General features: G+C 38.7%; 1 protein-coding gene across 1 annotated transcript in view; it reads left to right on the plus strand.

Annotated features, from left to right (window-relative positions):
• LOC126248484 (spectrin beta chain, non-erythrocytic 1) overlaps window positions 1-27,555 on the plus strand; it is a 294,125-nt gene that overhangs the window by 170,214 nt on the left and 96,356 nt on the right. The window contains exons 32-37 of the mRNA XM_049949503.1: window positions 143-439; window positions 3,740-3,885; window positions 6,410-6,478; window positions 11,630-11,861; window positions 16,865-17,038; window positions 18,880-19,080. Of these exons, the coding sequence (XP_049805460.1) occupies window positions 143-439; window positions 3,740-3,885; window positions 6,410-6,478; window positions 11,630-11,861; window positions 16,865-17,038; window positions 18,880-19,080 (1,119 nt within the window). The remainder of the gene's footprint in view (window positions 1-142; window positions 440-3,739; window positions 3,886-6,409; window positions 6,479-11,629; window positions 11,862-16,864; window positions 17,039-18,879; window positions 19,081-27,555) is intronic.

Raw genomic sequence — 27,555 nt, forward strand, 5'->3', positions numbered from 1 at the left:
ATGAGGCATATCTAAATAGCAGATATGACCAGAGAACCTGCATACAGTCATAGTGATGTTTGCTAATGTATTTGGTACACCACATGGAAATGTATCTAGTACTGTATAACAGTATTGTATTTGAAATTGGTTTCTGTTTCAGGCTCTGGAGCTAGAAATTGATACGTATGGAGGCATAGTGAATGAAATGGGTCGAACAGCAGCAGCTATGGTTAATTCACAGCATCCCGACTCCAAGGCAATTGCTAGTAAGCAACAAGCCTTACAGCAACAAATGAGAACACTACAGCGCCTGGCTGCTACGCGACAGCAGCGCTTGATGGAGTCAATGTATCGCCACGAGTACTTCTTGGAGAGTGCTGCACTTGAGCAATGGATTCATGAGCAGGAGCAGACTGCATCTTCAGAAGATTATGGCCAGGATTATGAGCATTTGCTGGTTTGTGCATATTGTGTACTGTTCCCAATGATTTATAATGATATTACTGGACATTATTAGAAGTGACTTTGAAAGATTTTGGTGTGTGTCTTGAGGGACAAACTGAGGATGTCTGTAAATCTGTCCAGCAACACTACAGAGCATTGAAGTTATGGGGGGCCTAAGGCTAGGACTCACTTCAGCAGCAAACAAGTGCTTTTACACTGACATGTCTGCTACCACTGTGTAAAACAATCTCCCCATTGATGTTGCAACAGGTGTGGATGCATTCAGTGACCAGTAATGGCCTTGTACACTGTCAGTTCTGTTGTGTAAAGTTCCACTTGTGGTACTTCAGTACACACACTCAAGATATTCTGCTGAAAGGGATGCCTAGCCATAGATCTTGTTGGCCTGTATAACTTCAACAATTCATAGTGTGTCACTCTATGATATTTCCAGACATTGGTTCCTATCTTCAACTAGTTATGCAAAACACATTCTACATCTGTATCTCCATGCAGTTGATAAGAAGAACGATTGTTTATAAGCCTCCGTGTGAGCTTCAGTATCTCCAGTTAACTTCATTGTTTTTTCACAAGATATCCATCAGAAGAACCAATATATTGGTTGACTCTTCTAGAAATGTACATTTTTGGACTTTTAATAGTAAACCACACTGTGATGTAGAATGTCTGTCTTGCAGCATCTGACACTGAATTTGGCTGAGCATCTCCATTATGCTTTTTGCACATTCTAAATGAACCTGTACCAAAGTACACTGATTTTCTTTACATCATCTTTATTTCCTCCATCAATCCTATGTGGTATCTATCCCAGATTGATGAACAAGACTCAAGTATTGGTTGAATGAAGATTTTGTATGCTACCTGCTTTCTGGGTAGACTAAACTTTCTGAGGATTCTTCCAATGAATCTGTCTGGCACATGCAATTAGTTTCATGTGGTCACTCTACTTTGAATTGCTCTGTGTGCAGACTCCTAGATATATTATGGATGTGAATGCTTCCAGTGATTGTTCTACAATCATGTAATCATAATGTAATGGGTCTTTCTGCCTCTTTACGTGCAGTGTGCTAAATTTCTAAATTTATTTATGTTGAGGGTCAACTGCCAATCCCTTCGCCTAATGTCAGTGCTGTGCAGGTCTTCCTGAATTTTACTACAGTTTTTTAACATTGCAACTTGTCTGTATGGAACAGCATCATCCACACAAAGCCTTGTGGAACTTCGATAACATGTACTAGGTCATTTAAATATATTGTGAAAGGTTACGGTCCTGTAACACTCCTTTTGTGCATGAGGGTTTTATATTATGGATGAATAGAGTGAACAGGATTTCACACAGCAGTTATTTTTGCAGCCCATGTTGATTCCTACAGAGGAGATTTTTGGTCTCCAGAAATGTCATAATATGTGAGCATAAAACATGTTCCAGAATTGTACAACAGACTGAAATCAAAGATATATGTCTATAGTTCTATGCTTCTGTTCGATGATCCACCTTGAAAATGGGGATGACGTGTGCTTTTTTTTTCCAATCACTAGGAATGTTTGTTCCTCCAGCAACTTAAGGTACACTGCTGCTAGAAGAGGAGCTAGTTCTTTCACATACTCTTAGTTAGAATTGCATTGGTATTGGGACAGGTTCAGTGATCTTCTGTTGAAAGATTTCAGTTGCTTCTCTATCCCATGGTCAGTTACTTTGATATCTGTCATTGTGACATTTATGTGATGCTTTAAACTTAGAAGTATGTTGTGATCCTCCTCAGTGAAACAGTTTTGGAAAAAGATATTTAGTATTTAGATCTTCTCTCTGTCATCCTCAGTTTCAGTGCCATTATGCTCAATGTTTCTGGACAGATGTCATTAATCCATTTTCTGATTTAACATAAGACCAGAACATTCTTAGAATGTTCTGTCAAGTTGGTTGATAGTATTTCTTTCAAATGCATTGAATGTTTTGTGTATGGCTCTTGTAATGTTAATTTCGGCTTTGTTCAATTCTTGTTTGTCTGTGATGCTTCACCTTCGTTTACATTGCCGTGGGACACTCTTTGCTTTTGTAGTAGCTTTCCAGCATGGTTGTCAAACTATGGTGGATCTTTTCCATCCCTTTGCTCGACACATACCTATATAACACATGTTGTGCAATACTGTTAATGTTGTTCATTGATGCTCATCATTGTCAGTGCTGGAGGTGAAATTTTTATGTTGACTGCTCAGTTAATCTGAAATTTGTTTGTTGACACTCTTGCTAAGCACAAATATCTTCCTACATTTCTTTGTATTCTTTGTACATCCTTATACAGTGATGCTATAATGGTTTAATGATCAGCGATTCCCTGTTCTACGCTGGGTCAAAAAATTCACACATGTTGGTGACCAAGAGAACTAATATGTTATTTTCATGAGTGGGTCCTCTTTTTAGCTGCTCAAGCTAATTTTCAGATCGGACATTCAGAACTATTTCATATGATTCTGTCCTTACTATGTACATTACTCACTTGAGTGTCTCAATCTATAGCTGGTAAGTTGAAATCTCCACATAAAACAACAACATGGTCAAGAAATTTACATGAAATATTCTCCAAGTTTCCTCTCAAATGTTCCAGCATTACTGCTCCTGAAAATTTTCTTGAAAATATTTTTAAAAAATAATGTGTCGGGTTAAAAGCTGTTCAGTTTTTGTCTGTGTAATCCAAAGATAAAATATCTTAGAAATGGGTATGTTACCCAAAGACTGTCAAATCATCCTCAGTTCAAGAAATAATTTTGAGTTTCATACACTATTAACACTGAAGACTGCAAAATTTCCAGTTACAGTACTCAACATAGATGTTTTCATAAACTGTTTAAAAGTTTATACCTGAAAAATGTTGGTAAAGTAATTAAAATGTAAAAGATAAATTAAAAGAAAGGAAAATACTGAATTCACAGAGTTAATCGCTGTACAAAATTTTTATTGAAGTAGTACTGACAACCTGTAAAATAAAAAATAGGAGACAGTTTTACAGTTTGGATAATGTAACTGTTGTGTAATGATATGCTAAATAAACTATAAGTGGCTCTGCATTAATTACATCAATGTCTGTAAACTAATGCAAATATTATGTAAAATAGTTTTCAGTATACATTGACATATGTACTGTGCATCAAATCAAGAGATACATAAGCTGTATGAAATGAGATAGATCACATTTCACAAAATTCGCATTTACAGATACTTGAATTCTTCTGCTACTTTCTGTACTGATAATTAATTTTCCGTCACTACTAATTGAAGAACATTATTTTGTAGTTACTACAAAACAAGTTTGATGACTTCAAACACCGGATTGAGGCTGGATCAGAAAGATTTAACCAGTGTGAAGAACTAGCAAGAAAACTTATTGTGAATGAAAGTCCATATATTGGTGATATTGAGAAACAGCTGGAGCATCTAGGGTATGTTTTCAAGTTTGATCTATTTCCACCACTCTTCCCTTCTTGCTACCCACTATTCTTTCTCAGTACTTGTATGAGCAACAGCTGTATTACTTTAACTCTTTACTTATGATGTAGGTAGAAAGGTGACTATTTTTTAATATTTTGCAGTTTGTTGCACATAAAATTCTTAACTATCTTGTAACTGCTCAAGAACCTGTACAAAAAATGCAGTTCTTACTGATTCATTTTGCAATTGTATATGTGACTGTGCAGTATTCACCATTCAATTCATTAAAAGAAACATCTTTCTCCTTTTGCTATGTAGAAATGTTGTGGATGGGGATGGTGCATCCAGATTCTTGAATATAGTAGTAGTTATTTCTGATTTTATCATACTGTATATTCACTGTACATAGCATGCCATGGTGTAGTAGGTATAGAATTGATGTCATACTTGTAAATAAGCACAAAAAGTGTTTCGTTTTAAGTTAGTGAATTAACTTTACAAGGTTTAGAATGTGTGCTCATCATTTGTATTGTATTCAGGAATGTCCCATTTTTAATTTTAAAAAGACTGACATAAACCAAAATATGCTGCACTGTTTCATATACCTAAATTGATTTCATGTGTATTTGTCACAATAGTGAAAATATCAATACTTCTAGAATTAGTCCTTCACTCTGTAGTGGACTGTGTGCTGATGGGAAACTTTCTGGTAGACTGACATTGTGAATGATGAATGAATGGGTGAGATGTACTGGAAGAAGTAAAGTTGAGAGAGCAGGTTGTGTGTAGTGTCTGTATAACTCAGTTGGTAAGAGCATTGTCTATGAAAGGCAAGGGTGTGGGTGTAAGTCCCAGTCAGGGACACAGTTTTACTTTGGCAGGAAGTTTCATATTTATGCTTTTAATAACATGTGGAGTACACATTTGGAGATTTTTCTGTTATGATCGCAGTTGCCCGTAAATGTAATTAGCTAATTACATAACTACCTTTGCATGTGCTTTAGGGAAAGATGGACAAAAGTGTATGAACTGAAACATAGGGCTGTTTTATACTTGTATCTTCCTGCTTATACTGTAGTGAATTGAATTGAATTGAATTAGTGAATTGATTTCAATTGGAAATGGCAAAAAGAACAGTTATCTGTTAGTTCTTCTATATAAAAGTAATAAAGTTTTCTCTCTCAAATAAATCAAACACAACTATTGAAAAGTATTAGCCATGAAAGTGCCCAGTCTGCCCCATCAGAGAATTAGAATCAAGTTAAATGTGGCACCTGAATGACTTTATATACACTCATGTGTAGTTTACTGAATGATGATTGCTTTGTGGGGACAGTGTGCTCCTGCTGCTGTGATGACTGAAATAGTTTGTTATGAACAGGGTGGTGTCGGATCTGCTATTGGCAGTCACCATGACAGTCAAACACACAATGGGGCTAGAGGTGCAATATTAGTGTATCTAATCATGAGTTCCCGTTGCATGAGGCATTCTATCTCAGTGGTTGTGCTACTCAGGTGTAAAATTCCACAAAGATAAGAGAACTTGCAAAAGGAAAAATAAGCAGTATTAGTGTATGTATGATTTATTTCATTGTAACTGATGAAGTTTTTGATACTATAGTTACCTATAAAATTATCGAAGTAAAGAAATATTACTTTAATTTGGGCAGTTACAGTCATTTATAGCATTTCTGTACTTAAGGACAAAAGAAGAAGAAATTTTTTGCTATTGGTGTTAGGTACAGTATCTCTCAGATGTGTTGGGAAGACAGGAACTCTTTTCCAATTTTTGAGTAAATCTTTATTGTGATAACCTTTATTGTAAACATAATTGAAGGAAAGGATATTACATGAAAAGTTCCTCACTCATTTCTGAAAATGAACTACAGCAGTTTAATAGACTACACATATACAGAGTAATTTAATCAGTATGTCAATGCATTGCATTAATTGTGATTCTTACCATGGTGATAAATATGTTGGTAAGAAATTAATTAAGTTTAGGCTTGTTACTGCCTTTGCCTGTCACTAATCAAGTAAATAATTATAAATAATTTTTTTAAATTTCTCTCCTTTCCACCCCCTTGGTAATTGTCTTACAGTGATCTTCAGAAATGTGTGAGATTTGAAGGACATACTGTGTATTTACTAATTTTAGAGACTGAATGTGCTTGTGTATGTGCCTCTATCTCCTCATCTCATTACACAAGCACATTCATTTGTTATGTGGTGTTATAAAGTATACTATTTCTTATTTTTCTATATATTTGTAGAAATGCACTCTAAATAACATTATAATTTTGGAAAAAGCTTGTGTAGGTGGCTAAAGGCATTTATGTCCTCCTGCATTTGTCTTGCCTTTCAGTAAGGCAAGTTCATGCAATATGCACATGAAATGACTTTCTTGCATGATGTTTCAGATTTTGAATATTCTAATCTCATAAGTTTTCATACTTACTAACATGTGTGTGTTGGTATGTGGTTGTTAGGTGGTTGTGGGTTTGCACTAACTTTGCATTAATATTTGTATAACAGTCAGACTGATGGTGGTAAGGGCCAGGATGACCCGGTGATGGAAGTGACAAGAAGGCATGCACATATTCGGTAAGGGGTGAAAATGTATAATTTTTCTTTTATAAATGTTTAGTTTTAGTATTGTAATCAGTGTATGAGAAGAATTGAAGGAATGTGGCTCTCAGAAGGTCCATCAAAAACCAGTTGTCAGTCATTTACATGATAACACTGAAACTTAAGATGGTGAGTGAAATCAGTTGTGTCTTTTTTTGTTTGGTGTACATTGTCTTACAGTTGGAATGTCACTCAGTTTGTTGTTTTCTCTGGTACTAATTATTTTTACTTATCTGTTGCCTGTCCCTCACACATTACTTTGATTTTGAAATTTCTTTTCCATTGTGGTTTTTACTGCACTGTAAGTAAGTTATTGTTGCTGCATATATCAGTCTGATTACTTAATCTGATTTCTGTGTGTCTGTTAGACCATAATATAATCACTGTGATAGTGTCCTGTATCCTCTGGTGATGTATAAAGCCCTCTTGGGTGATTCAGTATATTAACTTGACAGTTTCATAATGGAACAGGTTGCTTTTCCCATATTTCTTGATGGTTCTAGTGGAAGCATATACATTTGCAAGAAGCAGATCATATATTTTTGCAGTTATTTCTCTTCTGGATTCAAAGATAATTTGTGCTGTACATGGCATGCCTTATTTGAACAATATTCCCATTCCATTCTTCACTAGATTGCATCATATCTGAATATACCCACTATTTTTGCCCTACCTTTTTCTTGTATCATTGCTATGTCAATGTTGGCAGCAGGTAAATAGTCCTTTAAACATTGTAACTTTTTGTGGGGAAACAATCCTGTTTACATTTAACATCGCAGTTTTATGCACTTATATTCTTCTACTCCCACTTACCATCTTCAGACCATGCAGTCACCTTATCAGGGGTCCCCTGTTTCCATTGGTTCTTGTACTGGGGAGGTTAGTTTCTTATCTGTGTTCATGTGTACACCTTTATCCAGCTTTTGAATGTCCCTCTTCCTAACTTCAGTCCCTGCAAACTTTCTGCTTCAGTCTGTTTTGAGAATCTTCTTAGTGTGTTAAAGTTTTTGCTCTAGCTCCTGAATCTCTTCAGGGTTCTGTTTAAGTGTTTGCCATTTAGATTTCTCTGGCAGCTGCTTGAGTCTGTCTTTCTTGGTCACTCTGCAGTTGTCATAACAGCGTGGTTTTCTGACTCAGTTTTTCAGTCTTCATCTATATCCACATGGCTACTCTGCAAATCACACTTAGTGCCCTGGCAGATGGTTCATCGAACCATTCTATTGTTCCACTCACGAGCAACATACGGAAAAAACAAACACCTATATCTTTCTGTGCAAGCTCTGATTACTGTTATTTTATTATTATGATTGTTTCTACCTATTTTAAGTCAGTGTCAACAAAATATTTTCACATTCAGAGGATAAAGTTGGTGATTGAAAAGTTGTGAGAAAATCTCACTGCAATGAGAAATGCTGGTGTTTTAGTGATTCCTACCCCAAATGATGTATCATATCCTTGACGTTCTCTCCCCTATTTCTTGATAATACAAAATGTGCTGCCCTTTGAACTTTCTCAATGTACTCAATTAATCCTATCTGGTGAGGATTCCACAGCAGTATTCCAAAAGAGGACAGACAAGCATAGTGTAGGCAGTATCTTTACTAGATCCGTTGCATTTTCCAATTGTTTTGCCAGTAAAGTGCAGTCTTTGGTTTACCTTCCCTACAACATTTTTGATATATTCTTTCCAATTTAAATTGTTTTTAGTTGTAATTCCTAGGTACTTAGCTGAATTTACAGCTTTAGATCTTAATGATTTATCATGTAACTGAAGTTTAACGGATTCCTTTTAGCACTCACGTGGATGACCTTGCACTTTTCATTATTTATGGTGAATTGCCAATTTTTCCACCATACAGATATATTATCTAAATAATTTTGCAATTGGTTTTGATCTTCTGATGACTTTACTAGAAGATAAAGGACAGCACCATCTGCAAACAACCACAGATGGCTGCTCAGATTGTTTCCTAAATCATTTTCATAGATAAGGGACAGCAGAGGGCCTGTAACGCTACCTTGGGGAATGCAAAAAACCACTTCTGTTTTAATCTGTGACTTTCCATAAATTAATACCAACTGTGATCTCTCTGACAGGTAATCATTTGTCCAGTCGCATAACTGAGACGATATTCCATAAGCACACAATCTGTTTACGAGCTGCTAGTTAGGTACAGTGTCAAAAGCGTTCTGGAAATCTGCAAATGTGGAATCAATTTGAAATTCCTTGTCGATACACTCGGAACTTCATGTGAGTTAAGAGGTAGTTATGTTTGACAAGAACAGTGTCTTCTAAATTTGTGTTGACAGTGTGTCAATAGACCGTTCTCTTTGAGGTAATTTATGAGGTTATTCATAATGGTCGAACACAATATGTGTTCCAAAATCTCTTGCTGTTATTAGAGGTTGTTTTCATGTGAGGAATTAGTTCACTTTTAGTTTTATTGTTCTGGACTGGTTCTTGTGTAGTATCAGACTCATCTGCAGAAGAGTGGGTTAGTTTCTCACTATCTTTTGGGATCTGATGAGCTGAAACCATTGTGGTTGTCACAATTTCATTAGGTTCAGATGGCCTTAATTCTTTTGCATCAGTGATGACTGTATGGACTCCTTCATGGTTTGTAGGATTGTCCATATTTGTGTTGGCGCTGTGGGATCAGAACTTGTTATCCACAGGCAGCTGCAGTGTAACTGACTGGTAGTGCATTCAGTGATCTTACTAGTCAGCAGCTGGGCCATGTGCCTCTGTAAACGTTCTATGTTGATATGGTTGGGAGAGTCACATGCTACTAGGTCCGTGGCTGTCTGTTGTAATGATGTGTTGATAACTTCAGGTACTGATGTACAATGGCATATGCTTGTGCAAATTGACCTTTAATTTTCATCAAATGAGAATATCTATCCTGCTCAAGTGAGCTGTGGACCATCACTATATCATATTTCAAAATTCAGTTAACTTAGAAATTGCTGCAACACTGCAATAAGCTCTGCAAATTATAATGCTGAAACACAGTGGACTGCTGTGCAGAGAAACCACCACACCTCTACACAGCACTAGTGATGTGGGCAGACTGCCCACTGAACCACCAAGCTGCCTAGTCATTACAGCCAAATAAAGAAAATTGACTTCATTGAATAATTTTGTTCAGGCTTTGGATCCCAGTTAGAAGAAATTATCACATATTATATTCTAACTTTTATTGCATCTGCATGGAATTCGTAAGGGCCTTCGTATGTACTTTCACCAATTTTTTTTTCTTTGCGTCTGAGCTTGCACTTTCAGAAATGTATAGAGTTACCGTCCTTCCCAAAATTTCCCGTGCTGTCCTTATTTCTTGACAAATTGTCCTGATATCCCCAAACATTCGCTGAGGATGGCGAAATGCCCCACATTTCCATCTTATGTTATATGCTATTCATTTTCTTACATTTTATTTTTTTTAGTTTATTTTTAACCTATCATGTGGCAGTATTATTAAAAGGATAGATTACTTTTTACCATATAGAGGAGACATTGAGTCACAGACAGGCACAATGAAAAGGCTGCTATACATTCAAGCTTTCAGCCAAAAGCCGCACACACACAAAAAAAAAAAAAAAAAAAAAAAAAAAATATATATATATATATATATATATATATATATATATATATATATATATATATATATATATATATATATAATGACCATGACTACTGTCTCTGGCTGCTGACACTGGACTGTGGACTGCAAGTGCGTCTGATAGGAGAATCAGTCAGTTGCAGTCCACAGTCCAGCATAAGTGGCCAGAGACAGTAGTTGTGGTCATGGTCTTGTGTGTATGTTTTGGCTGAAAGCTTAAATGCATAGCAGTCTTTTCATTGTGCCTTTCTTTAACTTAACATCTCCACTATACATTGAGTAGCAGCATATCCTTTTCATAATATTGTTGTTTCCCCATTTTTGACTTTCCATTGTTTGATTTTAACTAATCATCTGACAGTACAGAAATGGATGCATGCAGTTTATGTATTAAACTGTAGCAATACGCACCACCATGTATTGTTACAGTTTGGTGCATTGTTAGTTCCAGTATTTGCAGCTTCAGTTTTGATGAATTGCATTTTAGTTTCTCCCATTAGGCTATGGGGAAAATGAAAGGGCAAAGTAGGCAATCATTGTGGTCCAAAAATTGCCATTTGACACTGAAGACACAGCTGTCTTAACTCATTCAATGTTAAACAAACGTGAACTTGTTCAAAATAAATCATTGAAGACTTAAAATTGGTAACTACGTGTTGGTTAAAACAATTGCAGACATGCAAAAACGATTTTCAGGGCAGGTTTGCATATTGCATTGTAATGCACAACTGGTGTTTTATGTTGGTGGATTGCACCACTTATACGATTAAAACACTATTCAGCCACAAGTATCCATGCACTCAAACTAAATAAAATCAATGATCATGTATATAATTGTGCCACTGCCTATAAAAGAATTATTAATCCATGGACTAAAAGAAGAAAACTTTATTTCCCATTTTTCTGGCCACACAGACTTCAGGCCAGTTCTTTATGGTATTGTAGGTCCTGCCATAAACATTCATCATCCACTTCTCTTCAAAACTTCTAATAATTGTGTTGATGTATAAGTTGCTGCCCCAGTAATGTTGTTAATCTCCTCTTTTGTCCAAATAATTTAGCAGTGTCAGTTTATTTAAAAATTCATTCATATCCTGATTTCTCCTCATTTGTCTTTGATTTCCATGCAATATCTGATAAGTCTTGATGTGCAGAAAGGGTGTGGGAGGGGTTGAAGTGTAACACTAATTTTGTTATGCACTTTTTTAAATGTTGAACCAAAGAGAGAAACTGGACATTAAGTATTTGTACAAAACCACATGGTGCTTTTTTTACATGGTAAGATAGATTCTATTATATTTGTAACATGCACTGACTGTGTCTATAATTAACTGTCGGTAAACAAACCTTGAACAAATGAAACAGATGTAATTAGTAAAACAGTAATACCTGTGTAAATTATTCTGCGGCTATTGATTCGAAACACATTGCACCAAGTGATTGTATTCAAGCAGTGCATGAGTTGCACTTTGTTGCTATCTACAGCTCCACATAAATGTGTTTGCAGGGAATGCTGGCAGCACTTAATGGCACTTATTGAAAACCGTGAACAGAGATTGCAGGCCGCAGGTGAGATCCATCGCTTCCATCGGGATGTGGCAGAGGCATTGTCAAGAATACAGGAGAAGAATGCTGCTTTGCCTGATGATCTTGGTAGAGATCTCAATTCTGTATTAGCACTTATTCGCAGGCATGAGAGTTTTGAGAATGATCTAGTAGCACTGGAAGCACAGTTGCAGGTTTGTTGCCTTAATATTTTTATAATGCCATGGTTGTAATGAGGTACTTTAGTTCTTTTGCTGATCTTTTTATGGATTATATATATTCGTACTTCTAAATATCACTATTTGTTATGCCTAGGTATCAGTAATTAATAAGAGAGATAAATGAAAACTGAAATCCATGGAACTAACATGTATAATAATTACATTTTTAAAAAAGTAATCATGTGATGGTGGTTATGTATTGTACCTCATATTATTGAACAGACTAAGAATGTTTGTGTATGAAAAAGTGCAAAATACAGTATAAGGGAAAAAATGCACCATGAAGGAATTACCTGAGTGGGATGAAAGTCAGTAGATGTGATGTAGATGTACAGAAAAACAAATGTTTACAATGTCAGAAGCATTGATTGATAGATTTGTTGGGCGTCTTCCTGAGGGATATTGTGCCAGATTCTCTCCAATTAGCAAGTTAGATTGTCAAACTCCCGATGTGGTTGAAGGGCCCTGTCCATGAAGCTGTAAAATTTCTCAAATGAGGAGACATCTGGTGACGTTGCTGGTCAAGGTAGGGTCTTGCAATCACAAAGATAAGCAGAACAAACTCTTGCATGTGTGGGTGAGCATTATCTTCGTGTAATGTAAGCCAAGGATGGCATGCCATGAAGGGCAACAGAATGAGGTGTTGAATGCCATGAACTCTGTAATGGAGCCATGGGTGACAACCAAAGGGGTCCTCCTATGATATGAAATGGCATCCAGATCATCACTTCTGGCTGTTGGGCCACATGGCAGGTGACAGTTGGGTTGGTATCCCACCGCTGTCCTGGATGTCTCCATATATGTCTTTGCTGCTCACTGGGCTTCAGTTTGAAGCAAGGCTCATTACTGAGGACAATTCTACTCCAGTCAATCAGATACCAAGACCCGATCACCAGCTAAGACATGTCTAGAGATATACCCTAGACCATGCTGGGACACCAACTTGTTACCTGCAACACAGCCCTACAACCAGGAGTGATGGATGGTATGAAGTGCCATTTCATTTCATATCAGAACCCCTTTGGTTGTTATCCATGGCACCCTTATAGCACAGCAGTATGTCAATGAAGTTCTACATGCCATTTTGTTGTCCTTTATGGCAAGTTGTCATGGGCTTACATTTCAACAAGACAATGACCTTCCACACATGGTAAGAGTTTCTACTGCTTGTCTTCATGCTTTCCAAACCCTATCTTGGCCAGCAAGGTTCCTGGCTTTCTCCCTAATAGGGAATGTTTGGAGCATAATGGGCAGGGTTCTCCAACCAGCTCGGGATTTTGACAATCTAACACACTGATTGGACAGAATTTGGCTCTGTATCCCTCAGGAGGACATCCATTAACTCTATCAATCAATGCCAAGCCAAATAACTGGTTGCACAAGGGCCAGAGGTGGACCAATACATTACTGACTTTCTCAATTTACAAAGCTCTTTCTGTTGACTAAATCACCCAATTTTTTTGAAGTTGTAAACATATGTTTGTCTGCATGCAGACATCACATCTACAGATTTCTGTCCCATTAAGATATTCCTTTGTGGTGCATTTTTTTCCCTTAGGGGATATGTGTTAACACCTGGTATGTGAGTAAAGCATTGTAAAGTATTTGAGAGAAACAGCAGACATAATGGGTGTGGCTGTGCGGTTCTAGGCGCTTCAGTCTGGAACCACGTGACCGCTACAGTCGCAGGTTCGAATCCTGCCTCGGGCATGGATGTGTGTGCTGTCCTTAGGTTAGTTAGGTTTAAGTAGTTCTAAGTTCTAGGGGACTGATGACCACAGATGTTAAGTCCCATAGTGCTCAGAGCCATTTGAACAATTTTGAACCTAGCATAGAATCAAGAATTTCTGATTCATGTAAACAAATAGGAAATTCTACGCTGTTGGTGTAAACCTTATGTACACTTACTAGGTTCATGTCATGGAAATATGAGCTTTAATAATTTAAAGAAAAATGGAAACCAAAGTAAAATTAAATTGATAAATATTGGTGAAAGCGTAACGAGAATAATTACCATGTCTCAATCCTACCATCAGGGAAGATGGATGGTTGGATAGTCTGGAATTGAACTGTACCTTATATAGAGTGCTTGCTTACACTATTTATTATAATAACTGTGACGATTGCTTGCAAAATCAGCCAATTGTTAGATCACCTATAACGAGAAAAATACATGTCCATTACAATTATCCGGGCTGTTATGCTGTGGTCGGTTGATGAATTCTGTGTCGATTCCCAACGTTTCGTCTCCGACTGCGGAAGACATCTTCAAGGGGGTCCGTAGCTCGATGGAAGGTCCAACACACCCACTGGCTCGCTACTGACTGCCGCTAAATTCCGTGTCCGCGCTCTCCCACGCCGCGGCGTGACGTCACGTGTTTTGAAAACATCAGTGCAATTGGCTGCTGTCTGTCGCCATCGATTGCCGTTGCCATCACCCAGTAGTGGACGGGTGGTACACATCTTCTTTAGCACCGGCATCCATATACCGTTTAATTTCATGCCCTCCTCCTTTCGGTTGAAATTATTTGGGTGTTTAGCGATTTCGATTGCCTCCCTGGAGAGCCTTTCGTAATATCCGCTTGTGGCTGCTAGTACTTGCGTCTCCTCGAAACGAATATTGTGGTTCCCTGGCTGTAAAGCATGCTCCGCAACAGCTGGTCGTTCCGTTTCTCCTCTTCTACAATTTCCCTTGTGCTCTTCCAAACATTTAGAGACAGTTCTTTTAGTGGTACTCACAAAAACGTCGCCACAGCTGCATGGGATCGTATACACTCCAGCTTTTTCCAATGGTTTGCAAGCGTCCTTGGCAGGCTTAAGGTATTCCTTTATCTTCCTGGTGGGCTTGTAAATAACGGTAATATTCCGCTTCGTCAAAATCCTCCCTATTCTTTCCGTTACATTTTTAACAAACGGCAGGAAAGCCTTAGATTTTGCAGTAGCCTGTACGTCAGTATGATTTCTGCGTGGCTGCCTCAACGCACGTTTTATTTCGGCGGACGAATATCCGTTCTTCATTAGTGCATTGTGGAGATGTTCCATCTCAGTGTCGAGCAACTCTGGTTCCCAAATATTTCTAGCTCTGTCTGCTAATGTCTTGATAACACCCCACTTCTGTTGTGGGTGGTGGTTCGAATCCCGGTGCAAATAACGGTCCGTGTGCGTGGGTTTGCAGTATACTGAGTGGCCCAAACTACCATATTCATTTCTAAAAACAAGCACATTGAGGAAATGTAATTTGCCGTCTACCTCCTCCTCCATTGTAAACTGAATTCTCATGTTTATGCTGTTCAGATGTTCGTGGAACCGGCTTAGTTCCTCCCTACCATGTCTCCACAGCACAAATGTGTCATCCACGTATCGGAACCATACATTTGGTTTTTTGCTGGCATTACCGAAGACCTGTTCTTCGAATTTCTCCATAAAGAAGTTTGCAATTACAGGACTTAGGGGGCTTCCCATAGCCACGCCATCCATTTGCTCGTAAAACTGTTCATTCCACTTGAAATATGTGGTTGTCAAACAACACTTAAACAGTTCTGAAATGAAATGTCGGCAGGAAAACTTCGATCCAGCTGTTCCAATACATCATTAAGTGGAACCATGGTAAACAGCGGTACCACATCGAAGCTGACCAATATGTCCTCCGGCTGGACCACTATGCCATTCAATCTGCTGATGAAATGTGTCGAATTCTATATATAAGAGTCCGAACGGCCCACATGTGGTTTTAACAGCGTAGTTGGGAGGCAATAGAAATCGCTAAACACCCAAATAATTTCAACCGAAAGGAGGAGAGCATGAAATTAAACGGTATATGGATGCCGGTGCTAAAGAAGATGTGTACCACCCGTCCACTACTGGGTGATGGCAACGGCGATCGCCGGCGCCGGACAGCGGCCAATTGCACTGACGTTTTCAGAACACGTGACGTCACGCCACGGCGTGGGAGCGCGCGGACACGGAATTTAGCGGCAGTCAGTAGCGAGCCAGTGGGTGTGTTGGACCTTCCATTGAGCTACGGACCCCCTTGAAGATGTCTCCCGCAGTCGGAGACGAAATGTTGGGAATCGACACAGAATTCATCAACCGACCATGGCATAACAGCCCGGATAATTATAATGGACATGATATTTCCGGCCGTGAAAGTCTACATTTGAGAAAAATACAACCATGTCAGTTGGTGTGTACTGCTAACTGGACACAGATATGTTGTCACCCTATGAAACTGAGATGATACATCAGATTGTGTTGGAATTTTTATGGCTATTACGAGGTGCATATGTTTATCACAGTAATGAAAAGCTATGAGTGAACAGGATTAACACAGTGCTCAACTGATTTTAGGTTATTATGTAGCTGTTGTCATTGAATTGACAACATAAGAAATGTTTCAAACGAGCTACCGTCCAAGTACTAGCAGTGAAAATGTTTTCACCACCAGAATTAAAACTGCCCACTTCAGAGTTGAGTACTGCCTCATAAGCATGTGTTGCTTACCTCTGCTGTGGTGCCAGGTCTCTTAAAATTCACTCTTGGCCATTTGTTTGTCTCTTAGACACTTCTGATTCATTACATTTAATGTTTATTTTGCCCTGTTTACAATTTTCCTTGACCATTTCTTTTTCTTCTGCTTGCTGTCCCATAATCTGCTGGAGGATGGTGCACTCATTAATAATATAGTCCATGTATTACCAACAACTTGAAATGAAACTACAAATGAAGCTCTCTTCTAGCTGCCTGTAACAACCCTCTGTTTTGCTGTTACCATCATCACCAGTAATCTGAACTATCTAGGTCAATTAGATAAGTTTGTTTTGACAAATACCCCTCTCTTTTCTTAATTTATAGTATAGGGAGCTTTATTGGAAGGGACAGTTCATTTTGAACAGAGACAAGAATGTAATGTTTCATATGAAATAGGCTTGTATTTTATGCTGCAACTCTGATGAAAACAAATTGTCATACGATTTTAGGTGCTGGTTGAGGATGCAGTTAGATTACAAGCAGCTTATCCAGGACAAAATGCTGCACATATAGCACAGCAACAGGCTGTGGTAATAAGCTGTTGGACAGCATTGCAAGAGCGTGCAACCAGCCGCACCCAGGAGCTACATGCCAGCTGTGACCTACACAAGTTCCTTGCACAGGTATTTACATAGGAGAAACCTCTATGTGAATTTTCTACAATTTCTTACAAAATTTGTATATTCTGCTCGTATTAGAATGCTAGAATGCCAGACTGCTCTGAGTTCATGTTGATGAAATAAACTAAGTTTGTTATTCCAGTGCTAAGTAAAAGACTTAAATTTAGGCTTACGAGCTTGTGGGAAACATTCAACAGTTCAGCTCTGGATGAAGTTTGTAAAATTTGCATTATCTGCAAGAAAATACACAGATTATAATATTAACTGAAGACGAAGAAGAAGAAGAAGAAGAAGAAGAAGAAGACAAAACACTTGTACTGCGATATCACAACCTGGAGGCACACTGTTTTGGTAGATCTTTTCAGGTATCAGCAAGAGCTGAGAAATATGCTCAGTGTGCATTTTACTGTTGCTAAAGACATCCAATTTATTGATGATTTAACATACAATTAAATTCATTAAGCACTAATAGTGAGTTTTGAGTGTGTGTGGATTCTAAAGTGCACATGCTTGGAAATAGCTAGTACTGCTTAATAAAAAGTATTCATTCAATTAACAGCCTAGTGGAAATAACAATGACCCCCAAATAATGCATTTGGAGTGTTGCATTTGTGTGTAAATTGTCCGGTATCATGATACAGTCAATTGATGGTGTGTTTTCAACAGCCATGTGCATTCAGAGAACAGGTGTTGGCTGTAAAGTATTTATTGTAAGCTGATTTTCCTTGAAATCTGTGTTACTTTGGACGTTAGATGTAACAGTCTTGAAATAAGTTGTGGAGGAATAAAAGGAAAAAACTGATTGATTCTTGCAGTCCCCAACCTCTTTCCATAAGTCACAGAGTTCTCATAGATCAATCATAGTTGGATTATTGCTCAGTATTGCCCTCTCTCCATAACTATTTCATCTCTGGCATATGGTCTCTTATCTTTCCTAACCTTGTTGAAGTAGAGTCTAAGGATATCACAATGTAGCTATCACAAAGGTTCTACAAATGTTTTAAACAAACAGTGTTCCACATGGTTCATAATATGCCAATATTTTGTTTCTGGCTTTTACACCAGCTAAGAACTAGGAAACACACTACTGAGGAATGGTTAGAACATGGGTTTGCATTCTATGTGGTTATGGCCAACAACGAAGTATCCACCTCCCTGAATGGCCACTGTCAAACTGTGACCAGAAGTCGACTGTACAGCACAATTGTAGAAAATGTAGTGCGAAACAATATCTTTAATTTCTATCGCTACTTTACAGCTCATGCTGTTTTCATTGTACAAACTAACTCTCCACTCCTCACCCTGTTTCCAACACATTCATCCATTGTGGCTCCCACACCAGCCTCTTACTTGCTCCACATATTGCTTTTCTGTCTCAACATAGCTCTCTTGTTAGAAAATTTCCTCATATATTTCTCCTCTTTTCTCACAGTTTCTCTAAATATTTCTCCTAGTTATTCTCAACCTAACACTGCACAGACTTGTCTGTGCCAGTACAATGTTTATGCTACCCAATCCCCACCCACCCTGACCTCTCTCTCTCTCTCTCTCTCTCTCTCTCTCTCTCTCTCTTATTAAACATAACATTGGACAATTAGTGTAAACAGACCATGTGAATTTTTTTCCAGCTAGTGTTTTAGACTAATTCTAGTTTCATGTCAGCTTTGTTCTACCTGCATTTCCTTAATGTATCTTAGTTATCTATTTGCATTGTCATTTATTTCTAATCTAGATGTTCTACATAGTGTAGCTAAATGAGATGAAATGCTAAATAAATCAACCATATTTTGATGTTAATTTGTAGTTTACTAATAACCATTAACAACTTCTTTCTGTGATACTAGGTGCGTGACCTAATAAACTGGGCATCAGGTCTTAGAGCCACAATGATGACAGAAGAGAAAGTACGTGATGCTGCAAGTGCTCAGACTTTGAAGGCCGAACATGAAGCACTTAAAGCAGAAATAGAGGCCCGTGAGGAAAATTTTCAGGCTGTGGTGGAGCTAGGGGAAAGCATGGTGCAGGATGGACACTATGCTGCACAGGTGTGTTACTTCATTACATAACCTGTTCAAGTGTGGTGTAGCGACCACACATTTTTGGTGTAAGTCAAGGTACAAGAATTTTCTAGTATTTCTTATGTTCTTCAATCAATTTAATGTGTATTGTTCTCTGTGATTCATTTCATATCTGGTTTCAAATTATGAGGAGTGATTACAAATTAGCCAATCACTGGCTGCAATTTTAAATAAATATACCTAGGAGAACTGTTTTCTTTTTCTTTTTTTAAAAAAAAACTCCTTTAAATATCCCTTCAGATACTTCTTTCAAAGTTTTTTTCTTTTCTCAGAGTGTTTGTGAAAAATGTATTTTTGAAGTTGTCTCAAGCTGTTGCTTCACATTTCCTTTAATTTACAAAAGTTCTTGAACCATTTCCGATTAAGATTTGTTTTCTGTTTGGAGAACAGCCAACAGTTGCATATTCTGGACTGACATTGCGGACCTGAATCTTTGCTGATAGATGTTTTTCCAAAAGCATATAAGGTGTGCTTTGCAAGTTGGTATGTTAGCTGAATGTGAAAACTAGTTCTCATTCAGTCAAATCCGAGGGGTCTCTCTTCCTCCTATGTATCTAAAATTAGATGGAACTCCTGAAGAACTAACTTTATTCAAGGTATCTCCCTCTGGAACATATTCATGATGGATAACACCTTGATAGGAACATAGTCAGAATGACTGCCATGCCACAACAAATACTATGTATTTTCTTTGACCTCAGGGAATGATTCCATTGGAAGTACTGGCTTTGGCATTTGAGGGTGATTTGGATTCCCTACCCAGCCCGAGTTTCAGTAAGGAGGGAAAGTCAGAGATAAAAGGGCTTCATACTCTGGCCACAAAGGGTGCTGCTGCAGCTTCAGACATATCACATGGGCCTGTCCACTGATTTGAGTGTGTCGGTAAATACCATGACCCAACCTTTGTCAGTCAGTTTCTCAGTAGTTGATTGAAAGTTTAAGTACACACCATTGATCACTTGAGTTTTGACCTTTCATGTATTACATTTGTGATTCAAATTTCTCCCAGGACTCTATGTATGGCTAAAGATAACTGTCCTATGCTCTGGGCTTGTTTTTGGTTAGCAGTTCACTTTGTGAACTCTGCTTTCATCTATGACCTATTTGTTCCACTTGTCTCTCTGATGCTGTCAGTATGAATGATGATTAACTGTGTTTTTCCTATGCAGAGTAGGATAAAAAAAAAGTGGCAGCAAGAACTTCTTTCTTATTGTGCAGCTATTCCAGTGAAGCATAGATCCAGAGTTTCAAACATTGTGGCAAGAAAAATAGTGGGAATTCCAACACTACTTTCAGCCTACTTTAAATTGCCTGTAGATGATAAGACGACACAGTTTTTAGTGATTAATGGGCTATTCAGCATGTATCATTATAAAAAGGTGCCACTTAGTCTTCAGTACTCCCACAATATTTCAGAGGTACCTTGAGAAACTCGTCCAAGTTGTGTTAAATATGTAGATGACTTACACATTGCTGGGGCCTCATGGGAAGAGCACTTGTGCAGCCTGCAGATGTTGTTTGAGTGTCTCCAAGCGTATGATCTGTGTTGTCTACTTGGCAAATGTAGTTTCTTCAAGCTGAGTGTCAAGTACGAGGGACATGTACTATGTAAAGATGGACTGACACCCCTGCAGGATCAAGTGGACTCAATCACTAACTTAATGGCTCCTAAGAATCTCAAAGAATTACAGCTATTCCTCAGAAAAGTACACTATTATGTGAAGTTTATTCCAAATTCAAGCCAGATTTCCCACCTGCTTAATAATTTGCAAAAAAGTTGTTAAATTTGTGTGGTTGGAGGCATGCTAGAAAGCTTTCTTGGAACTTAAGAAGCACCTTAGGTTGGCTTCTTGTTTATCAAAGTTCCATCAAAATAAAAGCTTGATGCTTGCCACTGATTCATTGGATTGTTGCATCAGTGCACTCCTGTTATATAAACAGTGCCATCTACACCAACCAGCACAATGTTTTTGTATCTAAAACATTAATTACACAGTCCAGTCACATTAATGTGAACACCTGCCAAAAGCTTTGAATAATCACCTATTCCAGTGTGGGCTTTTAGGAAGAGAGTCTGTGAGATTCTGGAAGGTACTAAGAGAGGTGTGGAGCCATGCCGACTCCAGCGCCATGGCCAGGTGTGCTAGATTTCTAGGTTGAGGATCCATGGCAGGAACAGTCTGAGCGAGGTGGTCCCATAAATTTTTGATTGGGTTCAAATCTGGGGAGTTTGGTAAACTCACCCTGGTACTCTCCAAACCATGCATGTACAATGGAAGCTATGTGGCATGTTGCATTGTCTTGCTGGTAGATGATGCCATCATGCCAAGGAAAAGCAGACTGCATGTAGGGGTGAACATGGTTCTCAGGGATAGATGCATGCTTGTATTGGTCCATTGTACCTTCCAGAATGACAAGACCACCCAGGGAATACCACAAGAACATTCCCCAGACCATAACACCCCCTCTTTCAGCCAGGACCCTTCTGACGATTGTTGCAGGGCAATACACAACAATGGCCATCTGTTCAGTGGGGCATAAAATGTGATTCATTTGAAAAGTCCACCTGTCACCACACAGTGGATCGCTAGTTGTGGTACTGGTGTGCAAATTTCAACCTTTGTTGCTGAGTAACAACAGTCAGCATGGGTGCATGAACCAGGCGCCTGCTGTGGAGGCCCAATACAAAGCAACATTCACTGAATGGTCATTGAGAAGACACTGGTGGTAGCCTGTTGGTTCATCTGGGCAGTCAGTTACTCAACAGTTGTAAGTCTCTTCTCCTGTACACATTTCCGCAACCATCATTCACCTCTGTCATCTATGGCCTGTGGTGTGCCACTGTTGTCTCAGTGCCAGTTTTAGATTGTATCATTTTGCCATGCATGGTATACTTTAATCACGGGGGCGCGCAAACTGTTTAGAAACTTAGGCATTTCAGAAATATTTCCACCCTTGGCCCGGAAGCCAGTGCTCATGCCCTGTTGGACATAAGATAAATTACTCCGTTTCTGCATCACAGGAACAACTTCACTGTTTCCCACATCCCGTTTGATGTGATTTATTTACCCTCCACTGCTAGTCTTGCCACCTGTCACCTGTGAGTGGTAATTGCACACTGAGTTCAAATATAGGTGGTGGTCACAGTAATACAACAGGACCACATGTTTGCAGATTTAGAAAGAAGCTTATTCAGTCTCAAGAAATTCCACGCCAATCTCAATAGTACCAATTTTCACCTGATCACTGGTCACAGACCTCACATTTTATTGTAAAGACCCCTTTCAAAACTTACTCATAAGACAGCACAGGGGTTGTAACAGCCGATGTTATTTGTTAGTGACTGCACCTACAAATTCCATTATCAATCTACCATGCTGCAATCCAATGCAGGTGCACTTTTCCAATTGCTTTGCAGCCCAGATGCTGATTTCAACAGGCATGAAGCACTGTGTCATGTTTTTATCCATTTCTCCACTAAAGCACCAGAGAAACTGGTGTAGGTGTGTGTATTAAAATACAGAGATACGTACACAGGCAGAACACGGCACTGCGGTTGGCAACGCACATATAAGACAACAAATGTCTGGTACAGTTCTTAGATCAGTTACTACTGCTACAATGGGAGGTTATCATGAATGAGTGAGTTTGAATGTGGTGTTATGGTCAGCATGTGAGTGATGGGGCATAGCATTTCCGAAGTAATGAAGAAGTGGGGATTTTCCCATATGACAATGTCAAGAGAGTACTATGTATATCAGGAATCTGGTAAAGCATCAAATCACTGACAGGGCTGCAGCTGGTAAAAGACCCTGCAAGAATGAGACCAATGACAACTGAAGAGAATTGTTTAACATGACAGAAGTGCAACCCCTCCGCATATTGCAGCAGATTTCAATGCTGGACCATCAACAAGTGTCAACTTGTGAACTATTAAATGAAACGTCATCGATATGGGCTTTCACACCCACTTGTGTGCCCTTGATGACTGCATGACACAAAGCTTTATGCCTCGCCTGGTCCCGTCAACACCGACACTGGATTGTGTTGATGGACTGGGAATCTGTTACCTGGTCAGACAAATCTCATTTCAAATTGTATCGAGCTGATGGATGCATCCGAGTATGGAGACAACCTCATGAATCCATGGACCCTGCATGTCAGCAGAGGACTGTTCAAGTTGGTGGAGGCTCTGTAATGTGTGGGGCGTATGCGGTTGGGGTGATATGGGACTCCTGATACGTGTAGATACAACTGTGTGTGGTGATACATACTTATGGATCCTGTGTGACTGACTGATCACCTGCACCCATTCGTATCCATTGTGCATTCTGACTGACATGGGCAATTCCAGCAGGACAATGTGACACCACACACATCCAGATTGCAACAGAGGCATTTCAGGAACACTATTCTGAGTTTAAACACTTCCTCTGGCCACCAAACACCCCAATATGAACATTATTGTTTATATCTGGGATGCCTTGCAATGTGTTGTTCAGAAGAGATCTCCACCCCCTCATACTCTTGCAGCCCTGCAGGATTCATGGCATCAGTTCCCTCCAGCACTACTTCAGACATTAGTCGAGTCCATGCCATGTCGTGTTGTGGCACTTCTGTGTATTGTGGGGGCCCTACGTGATATTAGGCAGGTGTACCAGTTTCTTTGGCTCTTCAGTGTACATCTACATAGATACTCTGCTAATCACACTTAAGTGCCTGGCACTGGCACTGGCCAGTGTGGTTTCAGCTGCCAAAGCATGCAGTCATGTGTCTGTGAGTTGCGTGCATATATATATATATATATATATATATATATATATATATATATGTGTGTGTGTGTGTGTGTGTGTGTGTGTGTGTGTGTGTGTGTGTGTGTGTGTTTTTGACAAAGAGATTGTTACCCGAGAGCTTATTTTGCAATAGTTTTTTTGTTGTGCCTATCTGCGACTCAGCATCTCCGCTATGTGGTGAGTAGCAGGTACCCTTTTCATAGTACTGTTACATTCCATCCTGGAGTTTCCATTGTTAGTGTTTAAATGAATTCTTCATAAAGGGAGCAGAGGTGGATATCGAGTAGCCAGAGTATCATAGTGAAGTAAATCTCTTTGGATTTCACCAGGGAGCTAGGTATCTCAAAGCTTTAAAAAAGTTTTGGTAAAAGATGTAGAAAATGTTGTACTATCATTAAAAAACAAAAACTTTACTGGATGGGATACGATCCCCGCTAAAGTGATTAATGTTGTGTATCACATAATAGAACTCCACTAATTAAAATAGTCAACTAATGTATTGAATATGGATGCATTCCTGATGTTTTGAAGTGTGTAGAAGTCAGATGTCTGTTCAAGAATCGGACAGTGGAACACATGGGAAAGATCTCCCTATTTATATTTTGCCATTCCTGTAAGAAATGTCTGAGAAAGTAGCGGCAATCCAGATTCAAAATTTTATTGTAAAACATATTGTCCTAAGTAGTCAATAGAGATTCCAACAGGGAAAAGAAAGTCAACTTTGTTGAAAATGTATGCAAAGCACGAGATCAGAGTAGTAAAGTTTTAAGTGTCTTCTGCAATCTTCAAAAAGCCTTTAACTCAGTGAACCGTGTCTTGTTTATCTAGTAATTATAAGCGTCAGTAAAAACATTCCTGTTGGAAATCCATACAGTCCTGAATCGGTATGCCAGCAAGGCAAAATCACTGTGAGCGTTGTGACAATCATCTTACCGATGCACCAGGTTGAAGATACCTGTTTGGTAAAACACCATGTCCTTCTGCGTGAAGGAGTCGATAACTGCCTGCTGTACATTCTCATCCAACAGGAATTTTCGACCTTTCACGGCCTTTTTTGAGGGACTGAATGTGTGGTAATTACATGGCAGGACTATAGGGTGGGTGCTAGAGTGTCTCCCACTTGAGTTGACGTAACTTCTGTGCTACAGCATTTGTGATATGGGGTCGTAAGTTATCATGAAGCAGTAGCACTCAGCATGGAATGTAGTGCACCACTCCACAATGGTGGTTTACGACAGACATGGTACCTCAAACACAGTCTTCATTCTCTGCTGGATATCTATCATGGTTTGTCCTTCAGCATCCAGGAAAAGAATAACAGCACATTGGTCCTATTTGGATGCATATGGTAATAACATCACCACAATTCACATTTCTGCATTTACTACATGCTTGTCAGAAAGGTGTGAATGATGCACTAATCCCTTGCCTACATGTTGGTGCTTATATACCCACATCATAGTTGTGCTGCATTCCATATACACTGGAGCATTGGCCTCAAATTTAAATTTTTAATTGCCCCTTATAGATAAATATGAGATAAAGGTCAGTGCTCTGCAGTAGCTTACGTGATACTTGCAGAACAAAAAATAGGGACTCTGGTGTATTCTAAAGGGTAAGTTGTTATTCTACGTGGAGTACACTGTCACAGTATGTACCACAAGACTCCATTTTAGGGCTAATCCTGGTCTTGATAAATGACTTGCCCATAAATGTAAATTCCACATCAGTTTTATTTGCATATGATGCTTGTGTTTCAATTAAAGCTGATGATGCAGGAAAAATTTGGAGTTTTATTATGAGTACCCTGGATACCCTCAAAAACTGGTCCCATTTAAATAGGTTGAAACTGAACATTGCAAAAACCCATATGGTACATTTCAAAACCAGACATTAAAAGTGTGTGGAGCCTAAAACACAGCATAACAATAATGTTATTGAAGAAGTCGACACAATGAAATTCCTTTTACTAAATGTGGACAAAAACTTAAGGTCTAATACTCCATCAAATAAACTGAGCAGTTTTGCATTTGCAGTGCAAATACTGGTAAATGCTTCTCACACGGTTAGACAAAAAATATCATATCATAGGTATTTTGAATCTATTGTTAGGTATGGTGTAGTTTTCTGGGGAAGGTCACGTAGTGTATCACAAATACTGACATTGCAAATGGGAATAGTGAGGTACATGCGTACTCCACACAAAAAAGAATCTGGCCACACCTTTTTACAGAAACTACGAAACCTAACTGTTTCTTTCGCTGTAAATTTGCAAAATTATAATCTTCTTACAGAGCAGGCAAACATTACTCAAGGAGAATGTTTTTAGCCTCACTTTTAACATTTGGCAAGCAAAGGGAATATTATTATGCTTCCTATACACCAATTGAAATTACACGCACAGACTCCACACTATGTAGGGATGAAAATACAGTATATAATAAATTAATAGTCAAAACCATACTTAACCCTTTGGCTGCTGCAGGTGTGTATGCCACAAGCCAAGCTGAGTGCTGTGTCATTATCATCTAATGCTTCTAGCTGTGATAGAAGCATTACTACTACCTTGGCTGGGATTTCTGAAGCAGCCAGTCTTGTCTTGTGCTGAATATTTTTAGAGTGCTTCCTATGATGTCTCCTTTTGTCTCTCTGATTTAGATTTTCACTTTGAAGCTTCTCTCCAAATTTATGATAGTTACAAACCTGCAGAGATGTAAAAATGGCTTTTCATTCAATTGATTTGGATCCATTTTTTGTAACCTGTTCTGAATGTCATTATTACTTTCAGATTCTTCAAATTTGTAAGCAATATGAATTACATCTGTTTTTGCAACAGTTGACCATAGTCTTATGCCTGCTGTTGTAAGTGGCTGTTGCTTTCACAATCTGTGCAGGGATTATCACTTACATATACATCAAATAATTCATCATCAAGGTTGCTTTTCCTATCTCCATGGTATCTTCCTCAGTGCATACATTAAACCTTGTCCTTTCCTTTGTAGAATAGATTGTGAGAAGTCACTGTGATTCCAATCCTGATAAACAGTATGATGTAAAGTGAAGCTGAAAACGATACCACAAAATTTATAGTACCTGAACACAACTTAGCAGAAAGAATTGTGAATAGCTACTGAGGTATGGTACAGAAATTGTGCTATACACTTCAGCTCATAAACAGAACTCAGGTACTTGAGTGTTGGCACATTTTTACACATTATTACTGCTCAGGGGTCAGCAAAGTGGCCTGAGATAATTTGTCTGCAGTGCTGAAGGAAGATCCAGAGACTGCACTTGTCAACAGCACCTAGGAGATGGTGGAGCAGGATGAGTTAATTGATCGACAGCAGTGAAAGGTTTTATATGATGCTAAATATCTTAAATCAAACGATGGAAAATCCATTATGGAATGCAACAATATTATGAGAAGGAAAGTTGCCACTCACCATACAGCAGAGATTCTGAGTTGCAGATAGGCACAACAAAAAGACTCACACAATTGTGTGAGTCTTTTTGTTGTACCCATCCGTGACTCAGCATCTCTGGTAAATATCTTAAATGTATGTCTGCTGCAGATTCTGTGGGAGAAATGTTATTATTCAGTAGAAGAATTGATGAAGGATGAAATGATAACTTGAGCAAGTAATATGTT

This window comes from Schistocerca nitens, chromosome 3, assembly GCF_023898315.1.
Source record: "Schistocerca nitens isolate TAMUIC-IGC-003100 chromosome 3, iqSchNite1.1, whole genome shotgun sequence".
NCBI classification, from domain to species: Eukaryota; Metazoa; Arthropoda; class Insecta; order Orthoptera; family Acrididae; genus Schistocerca; species Schistocerca nitens.